General features: G+C 37.3%; 2 protein-coding genes across 3 annotated transcripts; one reads left to right on the top strand and one right to left on the bottom strand.

Annotated features, from left to right (window-relative positions):
- On the top strand, positions 1-1,113 carry LOC129895888 (uncharacterized). The gene is made up of 2 exons (XM_055971670.1): positions 1-493; positions 596-1,113. Exons 1-2 carry the CDS (start codon positions 35-37, stop codon positions 866-868), a joined length of 732 nt encoding a protein of 243 aa, XP_055827645.1. The 5' UTR covers positions 1-34; the 3' UTR covers positions 869-1,113.
- LOC129895887 (ABC transporter B family member 28) lies at positions 951-27,313 on the bottom strand. 2 transcript variants are annotated; one of them, XM_055971668.1, is made up of 17 exons: positions 26,809-27,313; positions 24,263-24,450; positions 23,669-23,692; positions 22,715-22,816; positions 22,224-22,314; positions 20,114-20,214; positions 19,931-19,981; positions 19,710-19,838; positions 19,418-19,480; positions 19,059-19,338; positions 8,684-8,832; positions 8,495-8,584; positions 8,186-8,320; positions 7,806-7,862; positions 7,637-7,693; positions 1,338-1,627; positions 951-1,228 (listed from the first exon to the last, which is right to left on the bottom strand). In XM_055971668.1, the coding sequence occupies exons 1-16, from the start codon at positions 27,209-27,211 to the stop codon at positions 1,391-1,393; spliced, it is 2,157 nt and encodes a 718-aa protein (XP_055827643.1). In that variant the 5' UTR covers positions 27,212-27,313; the 3' UTR covers positions 951-1,228; positions 1,338-1,390. The 2 variants fall into 2 exon arrangements, with proteins under 2 accessions (XP_055827643.1, XP_055827644.1); XM_055971669.1 differs by lacking the exon at positions 26,809-27,313 and adding an exon at positions 24,598-25,771.
- Positions 27,314-27,992: the final 679 nt, after the last annotated feature.

Below are 27,992 nucleotides of genomic sequence, written 5' to 3'. Positions count from 1 at the left end.
CTCCATTTTCTCTTCAAAGCACAACATTAACAAAATGGGGTCTCAAATTTACTCACCAAGTTCTCAATTCTCCTGCCAGTATTCCAAAATCAAATCAAGACAAGTATCTTCATATTCCTCACTTCAGTTAAAACCAAGAATCAGCATCAGAAGTTCTCAGCAACAGCCACAGTCTACTGGTGTTGTTACTGAAACGTCAATTCCAAGAACTAGTACATACAATGTGGACTTCAAGACTTTTGAAGCTTGCAAACTTGGCATTTCCAGATACCCAGATTTTGTGTATAATGCACAAGGGGGTACAGGTACTGGAACTGGCAAAGGAATTGAGTCGAGCAATGAAATTTCGATTGATTTTGACTTGGAAAAGTTGTATATTCCTCCATTAACATCTGCAACTGCTAAGTTCTTGGGATTGCCATTGCCCCCTTTTCTGAAAATTGATGTTGAACCCGAGCTCCTTAGAGGATATGTAAACCAAGAAACTGGCAAGGTACATTGCTGACCTCTTTACTAAATTGTCCTTAATAGAGAGATGAATTCATCAAGAAGATGAGAAAAGAGAGATTAAATATCAAGCTTATACCTTTTACAGGTTAATCTGGAGTTCAAGGCCAAGTTCTGGTTTTCAGTTGGAACCATCTACCGAGCGCCACCACTCCTTGTGGATACGTTTTTAACGTCAGAGGACTCGAAGGGAAGAATTAGAGGAGGAAGAGGGGAGAGGCTAAATGAAGAAGGAAGGTGCAAACTTGTTGGGGTGGCAACAGTTGAACCTATTGACGACTTGTTTATGAATACATTCCTTAGCCTTCCAACAGAATGTCTTGCAAAGATGAATGCTACAATCTCATTTTCCAGTACCTAGAGACTTTGCTAAGCAATAGTTATATGAGATCACATTGTATAGCTCTCAAACATTAATTATATATAAAAAGAAAGGCTATAAATTGTATACTTGAAGTTAAAGAACATTCAATAATGAATTTTGTAATACAGAAAGTGTAGAATTCATGGGAACCTGGACGTGAGTGCCATTGATACAGGAATTACATTATACTGCAATTGTATCAATTTTTACATCAGCTGTTTATAGTATGTAAACTTTGTATACTTGGCCATGTTCCAAAATAAAAAGGGAGGACTTGTCCCACTGTTTTTTTTCTTGCTATATCCATTTATCCATCCATCCACCAGACTTTCAACATTCGATCTGTAATAATGGCTCCTTCAGTGCACAATATCATGCATCAAGGAAATAAGGGTCAGAACATTCACGTAGTTGCACACAGTTCACCATTAAAACAAGAAAACAAATTTAAATTACCATAACTCACATGTTCTGCCCCTGAAATTGTTCTGATAAACTAGCAAAACAAAGTGCTGTACGTTATTCAAATGCGAGCCTCTGAGTATCAACCAGAGAAGCATATTGACCCTTCCTTCCCAACAACTCTAAATGTGTTCCCAACTCTGCAATCTTCCCATCAGAACACAAAGCAATTTGATCTGCATTCTGAACGGTGCTCAATCTGTGAGCAATTACCAAAGTTGTTCGTCCCTTCATCAGATGGTCCAGGGCTTCTTGGACTAGACGCTCACTTATCGTGTCTAAAGAACTAGTGGCCTGCAAATACACAGAAAACAAGGCCATATTCATCAAATATATATAGTATCATAATCAAAGGTGGATCCAGAATTTAAACTTTACGCATTCAAGTTTGGACTTTTACCACAACCCATTTGATCTACTGGGTTCAAATTTTTTATTTTTTTGGTTGGGTGGGTGGGGAATGACTGTGAAATACTACCATAACAAGCAAGAACATTACACCAAAAGAGCACCTAGAAATCATATCCACTTTCCAGGAAGGGTAGTATGATTAAGTAGGCTTCCAACAAAACCAAAAAACTAAGTACATAACCTTTGGATAAAAAATCTACATCTATGAGCTTTTCTAGACCCCTGAAAGAACTCTATCCTTTCTATGACTTCTGTCTTTATCTGTGATACTACAAAACTGGTATTTACATTTTCACCTCTAAATAACTTCCAGTTCCTTGCTCGTCGAGTGTGGTATATCATAGCACCCCACACTGCTGCCACCACTTATTAAACTGTCTCCATCTTTTCTTTTTGATCCATTCCAGGCATAGTTGTATTAGCCTCTATATGTTTTAACGGTGACAAACTAATCCCGTAAACCTACTATGCAGGAGGAAGAAAAAAGCAGCAAGAAAGATTGTTACTCAACTATACAAGCAAAGAGAAGCAGTCACGGAAGGTTGATAATCAAGGAAGATTTACTCAACTGCACAGGGAAAGAGAAGCAATCAAGGAAGATCGTTACTTGGTACAACACAAGGAAAGAAGACCCAGGAAGATCAAGGCAGATCCCAGAACAGACGAAGAATAATGCTCGGAGTGGTACGAGGCTGAACAAGGAAAGGAAATCAACACATACGGACATATCCTAACATCAGCTACCTCCACTCTTTCAAATGCAAGTGTTTCGTATACAACAACGGTAAGAATAATATGGGAAAATTTGATCCTCGTAGTGATGAAGGTAGTTTTCTAAGATACTCTCCCTCCAGTATATTTCAGAGTTTTCAATAAAAGGAGTTAAGTGTTGAAGAATATGTACATGAGGTATTTGATGATTCTAACCTTAGTGACTGTTTGGCTTGACTTCTGGCTTTTGACTTACAAGCCAATTCTAACTTATGACTTTTGGCTTATTTTTATCATTTTAACTTAAAACCAAGTGCTTATAAACACTTTTAAAATTTACCCAAACAATCCAAAAGTGCTTAAAAGCTATTTTAGCTTAAAAACACTTAAAATAAGTCAATTCAAACAGACTCTTAGTGTTCAAAATTCTAGAAATGAATGTGCTGATGCGAAACATATTGTTGAAAAATCCTCTGAAGAAACAACAATAACCCGATCCAAAAATTGTTGAGGAAATAACTGAGCGGTCGACTATCTCAGACGAAAAGTCAACTGATCCATCTGAACCACCTAGACTCTTAATCCCGCGAGAGTGGAGGCATAATGCAAGCTATCCAAACAACTTGATTCTTGGAGACCCAAATGAAAAAATGCAAACCAAAGCTTCCGTGAAAAAACAAGCATTCGCGGCACTCATATCACAACTAGAACCAAAACAAATTGATTAAGCACTAGGTGATGAGTCCTAGATGAAGGCAATGCAAGAAGAAATCGGGTATGGACATTAATGAAACGACCAAAAAAAAAATTTAAAAAAGAAACAACCAAAAAAAAAGTCTCTGTAATAGGAACCAAATGGGTCTTCCGAAACAAGATGGATGAAGAAGGCAAAGTCATTAGAAATAAAGCAAGGTTAGTCTTTCAAGGCAATTCACAAACGTTTGCACCCGTGGCAAGGTTAGAACCTATTTGAATCCTGTTAGCATACGCATACTTTAAATGCTTTAAACTTTTTCAAATGGATGTAAAAAAATGTTTTCTTAAATAGACTTATAAAGGAAGAAGTCTTTGTTAAGCAACCTCCTCGCTTTGAAAATCCCTCTGGTCCAGATTACATTTTCAAACTAACTAAAGCCCTCTATGGTCTCAAACAAACCCGTAAGGCTTGGTATGAGAGATTCAACACCTTTTACTTGAAAATAATTCCCAACGTGGGAAAATTGATACAACTCTTTTCATACAAAAATCAAAATCTAGCATCCGTATTTTTTACGTTTATGTGGATGACATTATTTTTGGAAGTTCTAACGCTAGTCTCTATGAGATTTTGCTGGCCTTTCATATGAGTTTAATGGGAGAACTTACTTTCTTCTTGGGACTAACAATCAAGCAGTCGACTGAGGGTCTCTTCATTAGTCAAACCAAGTACACAAAGAAGCTTATCAAAAAATTCGAGATAGAAAAAGGTAAAGCTTTTGAGACTCCTATGAGCCCCTCAACTTGCCTCAAAACAAATGTGCCAGGTAAAAACGTCGATGAGAAAATATATCTAGGGATGATCGGATCACTATTGTATTTGATAGCCAGCCAACCAGACATCATGTTTAGTGTCTGCATATGTGTGAGATTTCAGTCAACTCTGAAGGAATCTCATCTCACTGCTGTGAAGAGAATCATTCAATATCTCATTGGGACCCAAGATTGCGGATTATGATATCCTCATTCAACAAATTTTGATTTAATTGGATATTCAGATGCTAATTTTGCAGGTGATAAAAATGAATATAAAAGCACAAGTAGTACCTGTCAAAATTCTTGGCGAAGCTCTAATCTCTTGGAAAAGCAAAAACAAACTTCAGTGGCTGTATCACCCACTGAATTAGAGTACTTAGCCGTAGGGAGTTGTGGTACTAAATTGTTATGGATAATGCATCAATTACTTGACTATGAATTATCTTATGAATCGATACCTATTTTATGATGATGCAAGTGCTATCAATCTGTCCAAAATATATTGTACATTATTCTAGAGCAAAGCATATAGATATTAAGGCATCATTTTATTAGAGATCATGTTGAAAATGGAAATTTTGTGTTAAAATTTATTGATTCTGAAAATCAATTGACTTGCATTTCCACAAAACCTCTTTTGGAAGATCGATTTTGTTTTCTCCGTGAATTGCCCTTTTAAAATCACAATTCGTTGCGCTCTCTTTAATACTTAAAATTACTGCATTTAAAACCATATTTTGCAAAAAGATTTTCGCTATCATTACTTGATTTCTTTTATGCACTTCCCTTTTCCCCACTCTTTTTCCTTTGCCAAAGCGTCACTTCCGCTCAGATCTTTCACGTCTTAAACCCTCCATCTTCCTCCGCTCTCTCTTCCTTTACTTCCCTCTCTCATTAAATTTCTCCACAACTCACTCCTCTCTTCTCTCTTCTATGAGGAAAAGATCTTCCATGGCTTCGTCCACTAGAAGTTCAAGTAAAAGACTCCCTAACCCCTCTGAAGCCGAATTCATGTCCCCCATTTCAGACTCCTTTGATTCTGAATCCAAAACCCTTCCTGCCAAACCCTCTCCTAAAAGGAACCCTGCTCCTTCAAAAGGAAAAGGTCAGTCTAACAAAAAATTACGATCGGGAGAAGCCAATGATTTCACTCCGGCAGACATGCGTCTTTTCTGTAGTGCAGAACAGAAGGGCAAGTTCTTGGCCTTCATGAATCGCCCAATCGTGAAGGGAAGGGTGATAAATTTGGAACAAATGGAGAATTCTCATTGCGCTGTAAGTACTTATTTTGAAGCCCAGGGGTTATCTCCGTTCTTTCAGCTTTGTGGTTTAAAAGTTTATGAGGAATCCGTTCGTATGTTTTATGCCAACCTTAGGGTTTCTAAGGACAGTGGGGAACTAGAAACCCTCGTCTTGGGAAATCAAATTATTCTGAAAGATGTTTTATTCAAACAAATCATTGAAACCAATTTCTCTGGTGTCATTCCTTTCATGACTGGGTGTTGGCATGATGACTTTGAAGTAACTCTAGATGAAGCCAAAATCTTTGTGGCTGAATCCGAGTCGTACCTATCTGATTTTGGTCCTTCCACCATCTGTTTTGAGAATCGTATCTTGGCTCACATTATAGCAACTACTCTGCTCCCAAGGAAGGGATCCCTGAGCAATATCACCAACAGGGATGTTTTTGTCCTCTACTGCCTACTGAAGAAGTATAAGATAAACTGGGTCGAATGGATTCGTATATATGATTGAAAGTGCCGCTGAATCTGGTACTCATGCAAGTCTCCCCTATGGATTCATCATCTCCTGCATTCTGATTGGCTTGGACATTGATCTCTTTGACTACAAGCCTCTTGAAGTCTCTGCAACCTATAACATCCGAACTTTTGCTACCATGGGATACGTTCTGATTGATGGAAAATGGTCGAAGAAAGGCTCTGTCAAAGGTGAAGGTCAAACAGCCTCGGGCCAGCAAGATTACTGCAGACACTGCCGCAGATTTACTGAAAGAAGAAGGTGATATTAAGGAAAGACTATCAGCTTTAGAGGTTGGAATGCAGCACATGAAGGAGAAATTGGACAAGGTCCTTCAGCTGTTAAGGGATACAAGTACTGATGTAGAAAAGCTACGGATTTCTATGGATAGCATTCAGCAAGAAGGGATTAAGACCGTCAACAAACTGATCAACCGAGTTGACGCCCTTAACCATGGAGCCGGCTCCTCTCAGACTGATCTTGCTGTGACCATTCAGACTTCTTACTCCAACCTTGCCCCGGAAGGTTGAAAGATCCTATACGAATCTCTGAAAGGGTTATCAACACCCTTAAGTACTTCTTGGCCAAGCATACCTTTTATTTTGGTGTCCTCTCTTCAAACTATCCGTTATTGGGACCGTTTGTCCCTCTTAAAACAATCTGTTTTTGCTTTGTAACAGGAAATGTTTGATTCCCCCTGCAACTATGGGCTCTGCATGCTACCTAGCTATGTCTGCTTTTCATGTTTACTTATTGTTCCTATCTCCGCACGTATTGTTCTTTCTTTGCTCTTTTTTCTTTTTGATAATGTCAAAGGGAGAGAATGGAACAAGAGAATTCTGAGTCAGCTAGTGAACCATGACATACAGTAAAGGGGAGAATATCCAATCAGGCATCGTTGCACCTACTGTAGTTGGCCAGTTACTCCAGTCCATGTGAGGAGTGTCTCTTACCTCTTTTATCCAGCTGTAGTCAACAAACAAATGTTGATGTGTCTCGTTAAGCAATCCATCACATAGACAGCATGTGGCATCCCCCACTGGGATAGTCATCCTTGCTATTCTATCCTCTGTAAATAACCATATGTTTAGGTTGCATAACTCTACTCCATATCAAATCTGCTACCTGTAGTTTAGTCAGATTGCCTTTCAGAGCAATATAACTGCTACCAACTGAGTCAGTACCATTAGATGTCTGTAAATCTGTATCATTCAAATACCATGCAGTCATGTCAAGTTTGATTGTATTTAACTTCTTCCAGTACCAGCTACGGTCCAATGGAGGGCTATGTGTCCATATATTAGGTTGAGCCTTCATAAAGAGTATATGTACCCATTTAACCCATAGCACATCCTTCTTTGAGGCCAATTGCCACAATAATTTGCCCATAGAAGCCGCATTCCGGCATTTACTACTTTTGATGTTGAGTCCCCATATTTCTTTGGCACACAGATCTTGTCCCATGGTACCAGTGTCACTTTCCTCGTTTCAGTTGAGCTCCTCCATAGATAATTTCTACATTTCTGATCCATTTGGTGGATTTTCTAATACATATACATGGTCAAGCCATTGGGTTCAAACAAACCGTAACTAATGCACTAGGTCCACCCCTGATCACAATAATATCTAGGAATTTGTCATCCATACTTATACTGTTTATACTGTTCTGAGTTGAGCTAGATGGGTGTAATTCTATGATGTAAATAATGACCACTGTCCTCCTAGAGCAGATTGGGAAATATGCTTGCAATGCTACAATAATAAAAAGTTTAAATCTGCCTATGTAATTCAGGCTTAAACCAGAATTTACAAAGAAAAAGAAGATACTAAGGCCACCCACAGAACTGTACCGCAGAGCATATATTGTGAAAGTCAATGGACACAGAGGGATCAAAGGGGGTCAAAGATTACCTCATCAAGAATCAAAATAGGGGCATTCTTCAGTAGAGCCCTTGCAATAGCAATTCGCTGAAAATGGAAAGATGGTATAATCAGTATAACTCTGCAGACTCGTGAAGAGGGGAAAAAATAATGAAAAGCTATGATAAGTGCATTCATAAACAGCACAACAATTTACTACCTGCCTCTGTCCACCACTCAATAAACCACCACGTTCACCAACCAATGTGTCATAACCCTGTCAGTTTCTCGAGGGATAATTAGCACATATAAGAGTAAATACTCCCTCCGTCCCAATTAATATGAGTTAGTTTGACTTGGCACGGAGTTTAAGAAAGAGACTTTTAAAACTTGTGGTTAAAATAAGTCAATAGATATTTGCGTGGCTATAAATCATTTCATTAAAGGTAAAATGGACATTATAAAGTTAAATTATTACTAAATATAGAAATCTGTCATTCTTTTTGGGACCGACTAAAGAGGAAAGTAAGTCACATAAATTGGGACAGAGGGAGTATTAACTAGAGGAATGAAAGAAGCAGCCTTTCAGAAATGACAAACCTGTGGCATTGAAATTATGAACTCGTGTGCGTTGGCAGCCTTGGCTGCCTTTATCACGTCATCCTTGGATACATATTCATCAGGGAGAGCATAAGCAATATTTTCTCCAACCGATACAGAGAAAAGAACCGGTTCCTACAAGCAAGATTTTATGCATGTCAGAAAAAAATAGGAAGTGATTACAAGGCTCAGGACAATCACTGACACCATCCAGAATTTCAAGTCAAATCTTCAGTGAGGAGAATGAGCCTGAGAATAGTGTCTCACTGCTTAAACAGTGAGTGTTGGAGATAAAAGAGCAATACATACTTGATTAACTATAGAGACAACCCGCGCCCACTCGCTCTTATCAAATGTTCGCAAATCTTCTCCTGCAACAGTTATGCGACCTCGAGTTGGCTGCAAGGTCAGGTTATTGGCTGATATATTTACCTTCAGACCTTCCTAGAAGGACCATAAAAACTTATATAATAGTCAAATAGATAATCAAAAGTAGACCTCATAGAAACGCGCCAATAGCTGTACTACTGTACTTTTCCCTGCACCACTTGGTCCCACCAGAGCTGTAACAGTTCCACATTTTAGGGTTAAATTAAGACCACGAAGGATTTCCACATCAGGCCTCACTGGATATGAGAAATCTACATCTGCATGCAAAAGATGAAAAGCATTTTATTAATTAACAAATGGTGCATTTTCCATTACTTCTTCCCACCGTCTTTTTCAGAAAATGGAAGGCTGCCAGATTTCTGAAACCATAGATGAACAGACAAGAATCTGATTTGTTTCTCCTAAACAAAAGAAGTCTTCCAAAGCAAGACATTTTACTGAAAAGAGACCAGAAAATCTCCTAGATAAAAAGTTACAGAAAGATCTACGTTATAAAGGAACTGTGAGAAGACAAGAGTTTGAGAGATAACTCAGCTTGATTATTCCCACAAGCTATTGGGGTTAAAATAGCTAAGTATACATGTCCTAAAAAGGAAAGGAAAATCAATACATAATCAATACCTAATTAAAATAGGAGTAAATCAAGCTACCTACTATATTTACACATATGCTATAGAATATTCCTAAGATTCTAACACTCTCCCTCAAGCTGGTGCATACAAATTCTATGTACCAAGCTTGTTGCATATATAACTTGTTTGGGACTGGCTAGGGACTTGGTGAATGTGTTTGCTGTTAGAATAGGAATAGGTGTATACAATCCTACTTAAAATAGGAATAGGAGTACACAATCCTACTTAGAATAGGAATAGAAATAGGAATAGTTTATAGTATCCTACTTGAAAAATGATTGTTTTATAGTGTTTATAAATAGGGTTTTTGTGTAATATTGTTCTTATACAATTCAATAATATTTTTATCCTATATTTCTAACATGGTATCAGACCATTGGTGAGAAAATTCAAGGATAGAAGCAAGTCACCGTGCGTCAATTTCCGATGGCTGTTGGGACTGATTTGTGTCAATTTTTTTGAGGGCTGTCCCGGTCGATTTTTTGAGCAAATTTTGTTTTAGTTGTGGTCGTCTAGCCACTTTGACTAGATCCATGCAATTTTTGACCAGATTCGAAAGCCAGAATTAGGGTTCCGGCGAATTCCAGGCTATTCCGGTGAGATCCAAATTTTCCGGCAACCAAATCTCTGTAATCCCGTGTTTCCTTTTATTTTCAAGACAAATTTCACACCATGTCTTTTGGGTGTGATGTTTTTGGTTCCAAAAATATGGGGATTGGAAATTCAACCCCTACAATCACTTCATAACCATTAATGGGAAGTTCAAACTATATAGCTTAGACTTCTTCGGTTGAGTTGTGGTGCAAGGATCAAGGTGTTCAAGATCACTTAACAAATAATGCTTGTATAGTAGATGAAAAAGGGAAGGCCAGCGAGGAAGACGCAAAAGTCAAAGCACAATGGGTGAAGGTTGATGCTCAATTATATAGTCTCCTATGGCGATCTATCGATTCCAAGTTGATGCCCTTGTTTCGCTCATCCCAAACATGTTATTCAGTTTGGGAAAAGGCTCGTGCTTTATACACTAATGACATATCTCGATTCTATGATGTGATATCTCGAATGACCAACTTAAAGAAAAAAAATCCGATATGTCTACTTACTTGGGACAGGTACAATCAATCATGGAAGAATTTGAAAAGTTGTTGCCAGTTACTACGAATGTGGAAAAACAACAAGATCAGAGACACACTTTGTTTCTAGTTCTTACACTTGCTGGACTTCCTATTGACCATGATTCAGTGCGTGATCAGATTTTAGCTAATCTTGTTGTTCATATAACTGATGAATTATTCTTTCGTCTACTTCGTCTTGCCGCGCCTCACAGTCACAAAGTAGCCTTATCACCCACCATTGACTCTTCTGTTCTTGCATCTCAAACCATAGAAAAACGAACATATCATCTATGGAGAATCGACGAGGAGGAGGGCGTTTTGGGAAACCTCGATCCAAGTATAGTAATTGTCATAAACTTGGGCACACTCGTGACATATGTTATATTTTGCATGGTCCACCACCCAGTTATGATCCTATTGCTCTAAAGGAATATAATGAGTTCCTTCGAAATCGTGTAAGCAAGCAAACATCTCCATAAGTAGCATCTATGGCTCAGCCTAATCAATCATCCAATAATGGTCATATTGCTCATACAAAATATGATGAATTCCTCCGGTGTCAAGCAAGTAAGCAAATGTCACCATAAGTAGCTTCAGTTGCACAACCTGATGTTTCTGTTGCGAGTAATTCTTTTGCTTGTGTTTCACAATCTAGTACTCTTGGATCATGGGTCATGGACTCAGGCGCTTCTGATCATATCTCTGGTAATAAATCATTTTTTTCTGATATTGTTTATTAACAATATTTTCCAGTTATTACTTTAGCTAATGGGATCCAAACAAAACCAAAAAGAGTTGGAAAAGCCAAACCCTTACCTTCTGTCACTATAGACTCTGTTCTTTATGTCCCTTGCTCTCCTTTTAATCTGGCATCCGTTAGTTGTTTGACGCGTGCCTAACATTGTGGCATATTCTTTTTTGATAATTTTTTTCTCATGCAGGACTGTAGTACGAGATAGATGATTGGCACAAGACATGAATCACAAGGCATTTACTATCTTACCTCTTCAAATTCCTTCACAGTATGCTCCGTTACAGATCCTCCAGACCTAATTCACAAACATTTGGGACATCCGAGTCTATCGAAGCTGCAAAAGATGGTGCCTAGTTTGTCTAGTTTGTCTAGTTTAGACTGTGAGTCGTGTCAACTTGGGAAACACACTCATGCTACATTTTCACGTAGTACTGAGGGTTATTCAAAGTCTATTTTTTCATTAGTTCATTCTGATATTTGGGTCCTAGTAGAGTTAGTTCACCCTTAGGTTTTCGTTATTTTTTTAGTTTCATTGATGCTGATTATTCAAGATGCACGTGGGTTTTCTTAATGAAAGATCGTTCTGAGTTATTTTCTATATTCAAAAGTTTCTTTGCTGAAATACAAAATCAATTTGGTGTTTCTATTCGTACTTTTCGTAGTGATAATGCCTTAGAATACTTCTCCTCCAATTTTAGGAGTTTATGACTCACCATGGAATTATTCACCAAACATCTTGTCCGTACACCCCTCAACAAAATGGTGTAGCAGAAAGGAAGAATAGGCATCCCATTGAGACCGCTCGCACTCTTCTCATTGAATCTTATGTTCTGTTGCATTTTTGGGGTGATGCAGTCCTTGCGTCTTGTTATTTGATTAATAGAATGCCATCATCCTCAATTCAGAATCAAGTTCTACATTCCATACTATTTCCTCAGTTACGTCTTTTACTCTATCCCCCTTCGTGTCTTTGGGAGCACATGCTTTGTTCATAACTTAGCCCCAAGGAAAGATAAATTAGCCCCTCATGCCCTCAAACGTATCTTTCTTGGTTATTCTCGAGTTCAAAAAGGGTATAGTTGTTATTCCCCTAAACTTCATTGATACCTTATGTACGCCGATGTCACATTCTTTGAATCTCAACCTTACTATACATCTTTCCGATCATCTTGATGTATCTGAGGTCATACACATACCTCAGGTCTTACCTGTACCGACTTTTGAGGAATCTACGATCTCTCCTACATCTCCAGTATTAGTGCCACCACTCCTGACTTATCATCTTCGTTCACGTCCAATTGTAGTCCCAGATGATTCATATCATGTGCCGTACCCTGTGCATACTGCATACTTGCCTCCTCCTAGCCAACCAATTGCACTTCAAAAAGGTATACGATCCACTAGAAATGCTAACCCACATTATACTTTCTTGAGTTATCATCGTTTATCCTTACCACATTATGCCTTTGTATCATCTTTGTCCTCTATTTCTATTCCTAAGACTATAGGTGAAGCACTTTCTCATTCTGGATGGAGGCAAGCTATGATTGATGAGATGTCTGATTTACATACGAGTGGTACTTGGGAGCTTGTTTCCCTTCCTGCAGGTAAATTAATTATTGGTTGCCGTAGGGTTTATGCTGTCAAAATTGGCCCAGATGGTCAACTGAAGGCTCGCCTTGTTGTCAAAGGGTATACTCAGATATTTGGGCTAGATTATAGTGACACTTTCACTCTTGTGGCTAAAATAGCATCTATCTGTTTTTTTATCTATGGCTACCATTCGTCATTGGTTTCTTCATCAGTTGGACATTAAGAATGTTTTTTTGCATGGTGATCTTGAGGAAGAAGTCTATATGTAGCAACTGCCTAGTTTTGTTGCTCAGGGGAGTCTAGTACCCTTGTATGTCGATTGCGTAGGTCACTCTATGGTCTGAAATAGTCTCCTCGAGCCTGATTTGGGAAGTTCAGCACAGTAATTCAGCAGTTTGGCAAGACTCGTAGTGGAGCTGATCACTCTGTCTTCTATCGGCATTCTGCACCAAATCTGTGTATTTATTTAGTTGTTTAATTTGATGCTATCGTTATCACTGGCAATGATCAAGATGATATCACTAATTTGAAGCAACATCTCTTTTAGCATTTCCAGACTAAAGACATCGGCAGACTGAAGTATTTTTTAGGTACTGAGGTTGCTCGGTCTAAATCAGGTATTGTTACTTCTCAACGCAAGTATGCCTTAGACATTCTTGAGTAGACAAGAATGATGGGATGTAGACCCATTGACACTCCTATGGATCCGAATGTTAAACTCCTTTCGGGACAGGGGAGCCACTCAGTAATCCTGAAAGGTATAGATGACTGGTTGGAAAGTTGAATTATCTCAAAGTGACTAGACCTTACATCTCTTTTCTTGTGAGTGTTGTAAGTCAGCTTACGACTTCTCCTTGTGATAGTCATTGGGATGCAGTTATTCATACTCTGTGATATATAAAGTCAGCTCCCGGTAAAGGACTACTCTTCGAGGATCACGGCCATGAGCATATCACCAGATATACAGATGCTGATTGGGCAGTATCACCCTCTGATAGACGTTCTACATCCGGATATTGTGTTTTAGTAGGAGGTAATTTGGTGTTGTGGAAGAGTAAGAAATAGAGTGTAGTTGCTCGATCTAGTGCAGAAGAAGAATATCGAGCGTTGTAGCAACTTGTGAGCTAGTTTGGATCAAACAGTTGCTGAGATAACTAAAATTTGGAGAAACTAGTCAAATGGAACTTGTGTGCGATAATCAAGCAGCCCTTCATATCGCATCAAATCAGTGTTTCATGAGAGGACTAAGCATATTGAGATTGATTGTCACTTTATCAGAGAAAAGATACTCTCAGGAGATATTGTTACAAAATTTGTAAAGTCAAGTGATTAACTTGCAGATATCTTCACAAAGTCCATCACCGGTCCTCGTATTAATTATATTCGTAACAAGCTAGGTACATATGATTTATATGCACCAGCTTGAGGGAGAGTGTTAGAATAGGAATAGGTGTGCAGAATCCTACTTAGAATAGAAATAGAAATAGAAATAGTTTATAGTATCCTACTTGAAAAATGATTGTTTTATAGTGTCTATAAATAGGGTCTTTACGTAATATTATTCTTACACAATTCAATAATATTTTTCTCCTATATTTCTCACATCTGCAAACTGGTCACTTGACCGCACGAACCTTGTGATGATGTCTCCTAAGAGTACCTTTTCTCTGCTAAAATGACAATCAATCTCTATGTGTTTGGTCCTCGTGAAATACAGGATTCGATGCAATGTGAAGTGCAACTTGATTATCGCACATAAGTTCCATTCCTTTAGTATCTCCAAATTTCAACTCCTTCAGTAGTTGCTTGATCCATATGAGTTCACATGTTGCCACTGTCATAGCCTGATATTCTGCTTTTGCACTAGATCTAGCAATCGTATTTTGTTTTTTACTTTTCGAAGACACCAACTTCCCCCCAACTAGAACACAATATCCAGAAGTAGATCGTCTATCAAAGGATGACCCGCCCAATCTGCATCTGAATATCCAACAATTTTCTCATGTCTCGATCTTCGTAAAGTAGTCCTTTCCCTGGAGCAGATTTTATGTATCGAAAAATGCGAATAATTGTATTCCAATGACTATCACAAGGAGAATTCAAGAACTGACTCACGACACTAACCGAGAAGGTAATATCAGGTCGAGTCACTATGAGATAATTCAACTTTCCTACCAGCCTTCTATATTTTCCTGGAGAATCAATAGGCCTACAATCCATTGGAGAATCAATAGGCCTACAATCTGTCATCCCTGTCTTTTCAAGAATATCAAGTGCATACTTCTTTGTGAAATGGCAATTCCTGATTTGGATTGAACCCTAATGCCCAAAAAGTACCTCAATCGACCAAGATCTTTAGTTTGAAAGTGCTGGAAAAGGTGATGTTTCAATTTGGTAATTCCCTCATCATCATTTCTGGGATAACTATGTCATCAACATACACTACCAAATACATACACAAACCTGGAGTAAAGTAACAATATAACAGAGAATGATCAGCTTCACTTAGCACCATGCCAAACTCCTGAATAACCATGCTAAATTTCTCAAACCATGCTCGAGAAGACTGCTTCAGGCCATAGAGTGCTCGTCGTAGTCTGCACACCATGTTACTAGACTCCCCTTGAGCAACAAAATCATGTGATTGCTCCATATATACCTCATCTTCGAGAGCTCCATGAAGAAAGGCATTTTTAATATCCAATTGGTAGAGAGGCCAATTACGAACCGCAACCATGGATAAAAATAGACGGACTGAAGCAATCTTGGCCACAGGAGAGAAAGTATCACCACAGTCAAAACCAAAAATTTGTGTATAACCCTTGGCCACTAGTTGAGCTTTTAGGTGATCAATTGTCCAGTAGGGTTAACCTTCACTGTATATACCCAACGACAACCAACTGTAGATTTATCTGGAGGTAGAGGAACAAGCTCTCAAGTATCACTTGAGTGTAAGGCAAACATTTGTTCAATCATAGCTTGTTGCCATCCTGGATGAGAAAAAGTTTCACCTATAGTCTAAGGAATGAGGAATAAACACAGATGATAGTGATGATACAAATTCTGAATGGGCGGGTGACAAACGATGATAGCACAAACAAGTATAGATAGGATGCGAGTTACGAGTAGAGTGATTACCGTTTCAAATGGCAACGAAAGGACTCTGTGTAGACAAGTCCTCAGCAGGCAAGGATTCCGATGACGACAGTATATCACGACGATGATAGGTTAACAGTAGTGGAGGTGCATAAGATGGAGATAGAGTCATAGGAAATGATGTGAAAGGATATACTATGGCGAGACCCCCAAAAGATGGAATTGGTAGAACCTCAAAAATGGATAATTGTTCAGCAGGAGAGGATGTAAAGTAGGTCTAACCTTCAAAAAAAGTAACATCAACGAACATAAGGTATCGTTGGAGGTCAAGCGAGAAGCATCGATATCCCTTCTATATCCTTGAATAACCGAGAAAGACACATTTTAAGAGCCAAGAGAGCAAATTTGTATTTTCCTGGAGTGAGTATATGGACAAAGCATGTGCTCCCAAAGACGGTGGTGGAAGGGAGAATAAGGTTGATTGGGGAAACAAAACAGAGTGCGGTACCTGATTTTGAACAGCAAAGGAACATTTGCTTGTATGAGAAGAGTGTGTGTAGTCTCAACAATATGCCTATTGTTTCTCTCTGCAATCCCATTTCGTTGTGCAGTGTAAGGGCAAGATGTCTGATGAAAAATTCCATGGGTAGACATAAATTATTTAAATTGGGATGATAATATTCACATGCATTATCACTACGGAAAGTGCGAATAGAAACATCAAACTGATTTTTTATTTGAGCACAAAAAGTTTGAAATATGGAAAATAATTCAGAACGATCTTTCATTAAGAACATCCAAGTGCACTTTGAGTAATCATCAATGAAAGTAACAAAATACTTAAAACCCAATGTAGGGCTGACTCTACTAGGATCTCAAATATCAAAATGAACTAAATGAAAAAGAAACTCTGCACGATTATTAGGACTACGTGGAAAAGTAGCTTGGGTGTGCTTTCCCAATTGACATGACTCACAATCTAACTTAGATAATTTGGACAAGCTAGGTACCATCTTTTGAAGTTAGGATAAACTAGGATGTCCCAATCATATGTGGATTAAATTTGGAGAGTCTGAAACTGAACAGACTGTAGTAGATCTGTAAGAATTGAGATGATAAAGTCCACTTGACTCATGTCCTTCGCCAATCATCCTTCCTATACTGAGGTCCTATATAACAATGTCGTCACTAAAAAATGAGACGAAACAACTTAAAGCCTTAGCCAACCGACTTATTGATAAGAGGCTAAAGGGACAACCAGGGACAAAAAGAACATTATTTAGAGTCAAGGAAGGTAAGGGATTGGCTTGACCAACTCCAGCTGCCATGGTCTGAGAACCATTAGCTAATGTAACAGTGGAAAGGGACTGAGAGTAAGTAATATTAGACTATAAAGATTTGTTACCAGAAATGTGGTCAAAAGCGCCTGAGTCCATGGCCCAAGGGCCAAGTGTGGTGGACTGTGAGATACAAGCAACGGGATTAATAGGATTACCAACTTAGGCAACGGAAGCTATTGATGAATATATCTACTCACTAGACTGATATTGAAGAAAGTCATTATATTCTACTTCAGACAAAGAAAACAATTGATTGATTGGATTACCAGTGGATTCAGTTTGAGCAACATGAGTATTCTTTGGTTTACCATGTAGAGAGTAGCACACATCACGAGTATGACCCAATTTGTTACAATAGCCACATCTTGGTCGTTATTTCCCATACCGGCCTCCATGTCGATTTCCAGTCTGAAATGCAATCTGAGATGCTAGGACAGAAGAATCTACAGGTGGTATCGAATGACTAGACGACATAGGTGGTGCAGCTAGTTGTAACAATCAAGCGAACAAGTCATCCACAACAGTAACAGTAGAGCTAGCCAAAATTTGATCTCATATTGAGTCAAGATCAAATGGAAGTCTAGTGAGTGTAACAACTAGAAACATATTCTTACGCTGCTCCAATTGCTTTTCAACACTTGGAGCTGCAGGCATTAACTCATTAAATTCTTCCATAACTGCCTGAACTTGTCCAAGATAAGTTGACATATCCGAGTCTTGCTTTTTAAGGTTAGTCAACCGAGAAATCACATTATAAAAGCGGGATATGTCATTTGTGTATAGCCACAAGCCTTTTCCCAAACTAAGAAGCAAGTTTGGAATGGCCGGAACAATGGCATCAACTTTGAATCAATACATTTCCTTAACAAACAACACAATTGAGCATCAATCTTCTCTGGTTCGCCCTTATCTTTTTCAGTAATATCCTTAGCCTGTGTAACCAAGTGATCCTGAACACCTTGTCCCTAGCACCATAACTGAACAAAGGATGGCCAAGATAAATAGTTTGCACTACCTGACAAAGGTTATGTGGTGATGCAATGGTTTGGGTGCTGGAACTCACATATTTAGTACTAAACATATCGGATCTGAGAGACATGCAAAAACAGATCTATTAGTGTCCAAAAATAAAGTAAATTCTAAGAAAAACCTGAAGAATAGATCTGAAAAACTGGAAAACTGCTTGTTGTCTCGTCAAAAAAAGTTACCGAAAAAAATTATGCCGAAAGTGGCTGGAAAACACCACGCCGCGAGGATTCCAATCGTAATGGTGGTACTAGTATATGCACAATACCCCCAGAGAGTGTTGAAATCGCGAAACAGTGAAAGGTTTTGCTGGAAAAAAAATTCTCAGCAATTTTGTTCTCTTATTATTCTTGTTTTCTCACTAAACAAAGCTCTGATTCCATGTAAAGTTAGGTCTTAGGCCTCACTCACACCCTCAAAAGCTAGCTCAAAGAAAGGAAAATTGCCCAAGTCTTATAACGAGTCCACCCATCTCATTAACCACCAATGTGGGACTTTTGTCATTCTTCAACACCCCACCTCACGCCCATTGCTTAGCATCTGGTGCGTGGACAATTTTAATTCTAGGGGCCCATCATTGGGTGAGATGAGTCCTGCTCTAATACCATGTGAGAAGACAAGTTTTTGAGAGAAAACTCAGCTTGATTATTCCCACAAGCTATTGGTGTTTAAATAGCTAAGTATACATGTCCTAAAAAGTAAAGGAAATCAATACAAATTAATACCTAATTAAAAATAGGAGAATCTAGGAGTAAATCAAGTTACCTACTATAGAATATTCCTAGGATTCTAACAGGAACTAAATCCATTAATCAAACATGTTATATATACCCTGTTTATCGACTTATCAAAATAAATACTATATCCACTTTTTCTAGTATTGTACAAGCAGCACAAAAAAAAAACAGCTATGGCAAAAGTATATACCTTCAAGACAGATATCACCGGTCTCCGCCAGGTTTCGCACACTGCTACCAAATTTTAGTGTAGACATGTATCTTGTTTTGGTAGATTGCATTTTATCATTAGAATCATTCACCAAGTACAATTCTAAAGTCTCATCATGGACCTGCTTTTGCTTCATGTCTTTCTCTAAAGAACATGCAAGTGCTTCATCAATTTCAGCATCGGATAAAACAGAGTTAATTCTCTCAGTTGCTGCAAGAGCTGCACGAAGGTCTCCAAAGGTATTAACAAGGCCTTGAACCTATAATGCAGAATATGTTAAGTAGATGATGGAAGATAAAAATGGGTGAAAAAGTGAGCAACAAAACAAGTTAACTCACTGCGAAAGTCAATGTAAATGTATATCCGATAAATGAAGCCACAATTCCCACTGATAATTCACCCTGCGTATGATATAATTTGAATGGTCAGTTAATAGGCAAATAAAATCAATCCTTAGAGGAAGAGAGTCCACATATAAATTTACTAGTGGGTGGACAAAAAGTGCCGCCAGATGTAATAACTTGAAACAAATTACAGCTTAAGATGGATAAACTCTTGAAGATATAAATATCCATCTTTTTTTTTTGTAGGAAAGATATAAATATCCGTCACTTTGCTTAAAGTACTTACTGCCTTTACTTTGCTTCCACCAAGACAATATAAAGCCATCAAGGAGATATAAATTGCCACTCTCGTCACTGACTCATTGAAGGATTTGAAGGTTCCAATCTTTATGCTACTACTTTCATACTCAAGTACCTGTCACAAATACACTCTAGCATCTCTAGAACAGCAAGTATGACAATTCTAGACCTTAATATATCTAAGAAATCAAATAGCCTCTATGTTACCTGGCGAGCAAATACTGACATCTGACGCTTCTCCCCGCTAAATGACCTCACCTGCAAAAGAGGTCAGTGCAGTCGTATTCATTATCACCAAAGAAGCGTAAGGACATCACAGGAAAATCCGAAATTTAGTGAAGTTACAGAAGTTGAGGTAAAATCTGAATGGGTTATAGATCATGAACTTACAGTGCGAATGGCAGAAAATGATTCAGTCACAGAATCAGCTATTGATGCTTGGACCAGTCCATGAGCTTTGAAGACATTTACAGTTGACCTCTTGTACAGAGCTAATAAGTTCATAAACATTAGAAAGCCGCACATACAACTCAAACAGAATACCAGTCATTACTAAGACCCATAAATTATCATACTTTCTGCATTTTCATTTCTACTTATTACTTGCCTTTGCTATCATATCAATAAACCATATTTGATATGGTACTTTTTTTTCTTTTGCATATACCAAGATCTATGGTCTTGAGCAATATAATTGAGAGAAATATAAGAGAAAAATATTATTGAATTGTGTCTCTACATTATTACATTGAGACCCTATTTATAGACACTATATTAGACTCCTTTTCCAACTAGGACACTACAATACAATCATTTTCTAAGTAGGATTCTATATACTATTTCTATCCCTATTCCTATTCTAAGTAGGATTGTATATATTATTCTTGTTCTTGTTCCTGTTCCTATTCTAACTCTCCCCCTCAAGCTGGTGCATAAAAGTCATATGTACCTAGCTTGTTACAAATTACAAATGTAATTAATACGAGGACCGATGAGGGGCTTGGTGAGATATATTTGCAAGTTGATCGCTCGACTTCACAAATTGACAGTCAATCTCAATGTGCTTAGTCTTCTCATGAAATATTGGATTTGATGCATAATGTCGATAAAACACCGAGTGATAAATTAATGAATTATAGTGTTGAACTTCCCAAACCAAGCTTGAGAATACTATTTTAGACCATAGAGTGACTTACGTAATCAACATACAAGGCTACTAAACTCCCCCTAAGCAACAAAATATGTGGTTGCTCAATATAGACTTCTTTATGGTGCAACGGTCGCCCGAAAAGTGCTCAAAATCTGATATAAAATATATGGATAGTTTTGGAATCAATAGATGAGTCGAGATATTAAACAAGAAAGTTACTGAAAAATTGGCCGAAACATACGCATATGTCGGAGTATTAGATTTGATAGCTGAAAGTGGTCACAATCTGAGAAATAAAATTATGTGGTAAGGTCGGAATGATGGCACAAGCCTACTGAGAAAGAGAATCATATGGGTAGGGTCGAAATGATGGCACGACCCTACACAAATAAGAAAGTTGTCACCGAAAAGAACGATGTTATACAAATCAGATATGAAAAAGTAGTCACAAAAAAGATGGCACGGCACTACACAAATCGGATATGAGAAAATAGTCACTGAAAAGATGGCACGGTGCTACACAAATAAGATATGAGAAAGTAGACACCGGAAGGATGGCACGGTGCTACAAAAATTAGATATGAGAAAGTAGTCACCGAAAAGATGCACGGTGCTACGCAAATCGAATATGAAAAAAGTAATCACTGAAAAAATGGCACAGTGCTACACAAAACTGATGGATATAGGTTGACACAAAATAGTCTCAAAGTCACCGAAAATTGACGCACGGTGACATGTCTGACTGAGTTTTTTCCACTGAATGTTGGGTTCATGCATATATCATTGATCATACTTTTGTTAACATAACCATTGGCCAGACAGGTAACATATATGGGTTATAGCCGCCCACCGATAGCGGAAGCTCTTTGATTCTCAACCAGGATCATAGAAGCTCTGATACCATGTGAGAAATATAGGAGAAAAATATTATTGAATTGTGTCTCTACATTATTACATTGAGACCCTATTTATAGACACTATATTAGACTCCTTTCCCAACTAGAACACTATAATACAATCCTTTTTTAAGTAGGATTCTATATACTATTTCTTTTCCTATTCCTATTCTAAGTAGGATTGTATATATTATTCTTGTTCATATTGTACAACAACAACATACCCGGTGTGATCCCACAAGTGGGGTGTGGGATGTGACTATAGTAGATTTTATAAATTATAATAATTAAATTATATAAGTCAAGCTGAAAAATATATTAGTGTTTTATTATGATTACAACTATTAAGTGCATACCGATAAACTAAGAATTCAACAAAGGTATTACAGTACCTATATCTACAACTTCTTAGAGTGCACAGAAAAACCAGTAATATCAAAAATAAAATATTTACCGACTAAAATAGACACTGCGAGCATGAGTAAGCCCAGAATCGGTGCAAGTTGGGGAGATAGAACAAACAATAAGGATAATGTTCCCACCACCTGCATGCAAAAGAGAATCCAGCTATGTGAAAGATCATGATGCAAGGTACTCACAAAGAAAAAGCAGAAAGTGGAGGGGAGAAGGAGAATAAAACTAATGGACAATGCATTTGAGTGTTATTAAGGGAAAGCCGGTAGATGAAATTTGGAGTCAAGAAATATGCAATGGAAGCCTCACCGTGTACACATTCCAAGATAAATCAGAAAAGAGTAGTGTCTAAATAAGGGATCTTCAGAACCAAAAATTTCAGAAACGTAACATTGGGAAATTTTTACCCAAGAAAAAGAACACTGGAATTGTTCTAATGATCCAACTTTGGACTCACTTCGCAATCAAAGAGAAAAAGAACTGATTCAAAATAAATATAAAGCTCACTTTTGTTTAGTGAGAGTAGCTTGCCTCTGATAGTGCCCTAAAACCACGATCCCGTGAAGTATTCTCACTGACAATATTTTTGAGAGAACCCAGATCAGATGTTAATAGAGCTGTTAATTCACCAACCTGCAAATAGAAAACTAAATGAATAATAGGTAGGCATAGGAAGAGCAGTAAACAAAGACACCAAATATATGAGTCATAAGTAGACAGCCAAACTTGGAAGGCCTACAAAAGAGTAAGACCAAGTATACACTGCGTAGTCCACCCTCCCCATCAGCATCCACACAGGTCATAATATCATCTGCTCACGGTTATATGATCTCTCTTATAACTGAAAAACCTAATCAAAAGTTGCAAAACCACAGTGCTCAAAGGCTGCCTCAGAAGTTATAACTCGTACTTACATTAGGTACGTTCCACGAGACATTTTTCAGAAGCTTTAAGCAAACAAAATTCCAATACAAAACCTTCTAGATGTAGTATACTAATAATATAAAAACTTCTGGTTCTTCAGAAAAAAGATTGTACAGAATCATGAAGTCTTCCTTTGCTTTTTCCTTGTTTTCCAGTCTCTGAAGAAGGTTATTCAGCAACTGGAAGTATTTATCTATATTTGAAATGAAAAATACAGAAAGAAGTACATGTGGAACACTCAAACAGATTTTAAATCAAAAACCATTACAACCACAGGTGTAAGAATTTTTTCCAGATCAAAAAGGCACTTTGCTTCCTTAATAGTAGAAGAGTCTTCCTTGAAATAAAACAGGGAAATTGTACAGCAGCATGTGTGAGTAAGGTAGTTCTCTCAAAAGCTGCAAGTATTTAGACCAAGATGGCCAAAACGAAGGGACCTAAAAAGCAAGAAATTTTAACCAGCACATCCTTAGACCTTAGTACAAATAAAAGTAAAATCTATTTGGAATTCATATGACCTTGTATGATGGAAGCGATAGCACAATAAATGAAGTATCATACCTTGTAACGGTCAAAAAAGTCAATCTGCAAAGAGAAAGAAAGGGAAAGCGTTAACAAGGATGTGCTGAATGAGCTTGCAACAGTAAATCTTGGAAAACATTTCCAAAGCAGTTGAAGCCAAAAGGAAATACATATGTTCCTGTACGTCTATCTATTTCATAAATCAGTTGATTGATCTTTCCCATGCTACAATAAATCTTGGCAAACATTTCCAAAGCAGTTGAAGTGAAAAAGCAACACATGTCTTTTTGGTAGGTAAAATAACTATTTGGTAAATCAGTTGATTGATCTTTCCCATTACAAAAAGGTTATAGGCAGTGATTATTAACAAGGCTAGAAGAATGTGACAGTTACCAAGGAAGCATGAGAAATAAAGCAATTAAAAGATGTGATGCCTTAAATCCATGAGACTAGTATGATACCAGTTCTAAATTCCCCTAGTCACAAGAGTTACGAAAACATCTTTAGGTTCGAATGTTGATAACTCATGACCTTAGCATTCCAAATTTAAGATGTCACTTATTAACTATCATCTTATAACAAATCAATATACATCAAGTTAAAATTTGGACAGCTACCGATTTTAGCGTTCACCTTTTGAATCAGTACTCTCTGAAAAATTTGAGCCCTTAAGCTGGACATAACCTTCTCCCAAATGGAATTCATGTTCACCACATAGATAACTGTAAAAATTGGCTCCAGTGTATATAGAAGTCCCACTTTACTGAGCAGTTCCAACAGAGGATCTGATCTTGTTCCAATAAGTACCTCAAAAAACCTTCCTGCAATGATAAGCTCAAGCAATTGTAAAGCCTACGCAGCATAAATTTTATATTTATTTAACATAAATTATACTCCCTCCGGTCAAAAATAAATGAAATTATAGCACTTTTTTATTTTTGATGACAAAGGAATACAGCAGCCGCTACCTTTTTGGGTGCGCACGGGTAAAACCTCCGCTCCCATGCAATAGCTCGCAAACCACACAAGAGAGGTAACCCGCACTAGGCAAGCCCGGTGCGATGAGCTCTACCCAAAAGGCAAACCCCTTACTTTCGCTGGCAAGGGGTTTCGAACTTGAGACCTCCAAAATGGAAGTCCCAAGCCCAAACCATTAGGCCACCCCGAAGGGTTATGAAATTATAGCACTTTTTCTATGTTTCAACATAAATGAATTTTTCAAAGTTCAAAGACATTAATTAGCTTTTCCAAAATTACCCTTCTCTTTAAGGGTTTTTCAACTCTAGTTTTACGAAAAGTTTGGGAAGAAACAAAAGGGTAATATTGACAAATTACTCTTTAATTAACTTTCTTTAGGAGTGTGTCACACCCCCAATAAACCATTTATTTTGGAATAGAGTATATTTACTCTTGTTTATGTGGTCTCATATGCAATTGTATCGCTATCATAATTTTAACTAGTATTTCAAGATATTTAGCCTAGTGCCACCACTCTATCCAAGTGTCTTTTCACTTGTGCTGAAACTTCACCTACAATCTTGCCTAATATGGGTGATAGCATCCTGAACTAATATAATTGACTTGTCACTTTTATTTTCTCTGCTTCAAGGGGCCAAAAGGGTCTGACAGATTTACATCTGCTTGATTTCCTGCATAATGTAAGTAACACACCCAGCATTTCAATCAAAATAAGCAGACAGAAAGGAAATTGGCAACTCAGATCCGAAATTAGGTCTGATAGGTAAAACAATTTTAACATGCGACATCTAAAATTGCACCTTTCCTGCAACAAAATAATGTACTCCCGGGTAATTGGTTCAAATATTGGCTGGAATAGTTATATGATTTACATATGAACTGCCCTGTAGTATTGACCACCCCGTTGCCAAACAAAATAATGAATACACAAGCTCTCTCGTACTCAACCTGTCATTCTAAAAATTTAAGGGAACTAAACATACTTAAAACTTCTCCATATGTTTGTATTATCTCTAGCATCAGCATGTTTAAGAGAGAAACATCCATCATCTTAAAATGTTGTGGCTAGAGGTGCTTAACGTAATCCTAAGCTACTCCACACGTGGACAACTATTCTTGGATGAACAATATTCAATAGAAATTGTTTTTTTGCATATTGATATAAAAGTATCCCACATCCTCACTCCTGAGATGTTTGATAAAAATTGTCTACGCAGATCTGTAATTCTCTAATGCAAATTGCTTTAGAAATAAGGGAAGATGTTAACTATCACTATTATTCATTAACTGTATCTTTTACCACTTACAAGCAATGCGGACCAGAAATTTTAACAAGGGGATTAAAACACGCAACATTTACCACTTGTCGAGGGGATTCAATAATGTATAAATATACAAAAAGAAGTTTTACTTTATCTAAGGAACATAAGTTTTTAACCAAGGGTATTCAATTGAATGCCAATGCTAACAAGCACAAAAAGTAAACATTTCCACTATCTTGCCATTGGTGGAAATATATCTTTTTTTAGACTGAATATTGAAATTTGACATGAAAAAATGTGATTTGTGCCGCCATCTAACTGCCTTAAAACCTGAAATATCTATTATGAATCACAATTCATTTTAGAAAAATGAGAATTTTCGCACTTTATTTCCTCTTATCTACTGAAAATCAATGCTCTTTCTTTTAAGAAGTACAAAAAAAAACTAAATAGAAGGAGTACTCCTTTTTCAACTTATATGACATTCTTTCCAATTTGAAACGTTACACAATATCTGATATTGTTCTAGTTTTATTTAAGTTTCACTCATTAAAAGCAATTCAAGTTTTTAACTTCGAGGTAGAGTTTTACAACAATATCATTGACATTACATAAGTACCTTACAATAAAAGTAAATACTCCCTCCCCCTTCCACTTTTACTTGTCATGATTTGTTTTATGAAAAGTCAAACTTCGTGAACTTTGACCAACATGCATCATATTAACATGAGAGGATTGCGACTATAGTATACTTTCCGTATAATTTCTAACATCTAAATTTAAAATTTAAAATTTAAAATATAAAATTAATCTAATTTAATTTAGATCCGAAGATTAGTCAAATTGACTCTTATAAAGTGAAATATGACAAGTAAGGTGAACCAATGGAGTAGTGGAGTATATTATATCTTTCTCAAAACAAACAAAAAAAATGCATACCGGAAAGTAAAGGCAGGGTGAGAGAACAAGTGGTGCAGACGACAAGAGAGAAAACAGAAGCAAGGAGCCTTAACTTGTGGCGAGAAATAAGTTTCCACAGAAAGCCCCAACGGATAATTTCAATTGGCTGTACCGCTACTAAACTATTATCCGTTTCTTCAACTTTAGGATCGTTTTCTGAAACAAAAGCATCAAAAGCAGGGCCCGTAATGTAAGCGGAAGATATGACGAACCGCTTCATTTTCCGGCGGCAACTAACAAATTGTGAGCGAAATGGTTGTGTTGATGAAATAGAGAACTGAGGAGGTCCATTGAAACGGTGGGGTAACACTCGGTGGTTGCGCCGGCGTTGGGTAGTGAAGGGGGTGAGGGGGAGACAGAAGGTGTTGGGTACAGTAGCCATGTAGTATTAGTTTTAGTAACAAGCTCCTTTGAAAAATAGTTTCTTTAGGTTTTTTTATTTATTCATAGATAAATGGCCAGGAGAAGAGGGAAGAAACAGAAGAAACATACCTTTCCTTTATCCAGAGTACCCAAATTCCAACTTTGTCGTCTTGTTTTTTTTGTTTTTTTTTAATCGGAGGTGCTTTGGTACCCATAAGAGTTGTACAACTATTAACACCTTGTTTGGATGGTTATTAATTGGTGTATTATATTGTTAATTTAAATACAATATTTATTTTGATTATTACTTAAATTTTATTTTATCGTATCGTGTAAATTTATTGTTAGATAACGAAAAAAAAATATTTTATGTAACGACCGAATTGGTATAATCGCGTCGTTACCTTAATATTTTATACTCATTGTGTCTTTACTTATTATTCAATAATTCTATTTTATCATTTATCCTACATTTTCATAGTAGGTCTACTCCGCACCCTATTTTATTGTAGGTTTATCATGTGCGACATTATGTAACAATGGAGAACGATACAATCATTCAAATAATGTATTCATTAAAACAATATAATACAACACAATACAATACAATACGATACATTACGAAATAATACATAACAACCATCCAAACAAAGCCGGTGGACCATGTGAAATGAAATCATATGAGATGAGGTTGAAGTTTTGTTTTGACATGCAAGTTGAAATTTTAAATTATATTTTTTGTTTATAAATATAAAATTTCATAAGTTGTGAAAACTATTAAAATTGTCCCAACTCTTTAT

The sequence above is a fragment of the Solanum dulcamara genome, chromosome 7 (genome assembly GCF_947179165.1).
Source record: "Solanum dulcamara chromosome 7, daSolDulc1.2, whole genome shotgun sequence".
Classification (NCBI taxonomy): domain Eukaryota; kingdom Viridiplantae; phylum Streptophyta; class Magnoliopsida; order Solanales; family Solanaceae; genus Solanum; species Solanum dulcamara.
The sequence above is the reverse complement of the archived record's forward strand: the minus strand, read 5'-3'. Positions and strand labels throughout refer to the sequence as shown.

Coding starts and splice junctions, on each gene's coding strand:
- LOC129895887 (XM_055971668.1), bottom strand. CDS start 27,211: ATGGCTACTGTACCCAACACCTTCTGTCTCCCCCTCACCCCCTTCACT. Junction 24,451..26,808: donor CACCCTGCCTTTACTTTCCG/GTATGCATTTTT, acceptor TTATCATTGCAG/GAAGGTTTTTTGAGGTACTT. Junction 8,585..8,683: donor TATTGGCGCGTTTCTATGAG/GTCTACTTTTGA, acceptor CTGACCTTGCAG/CCAACTCGAGGTCGCATAAC.
- LOC129895888 (XM_055971670.1), top strand. CDS start 35: ATGGGGTCTCAAATTTACTCACCAAGTTCTCAATTCTCCTGCCAGTAT. Junction 494..595: donor TAAACCAAGAAACTGGCAAG/GTACATTGCTGA, acceptor TACCTTTTACAG/GTTAATCTGGAGTTCAAGGC.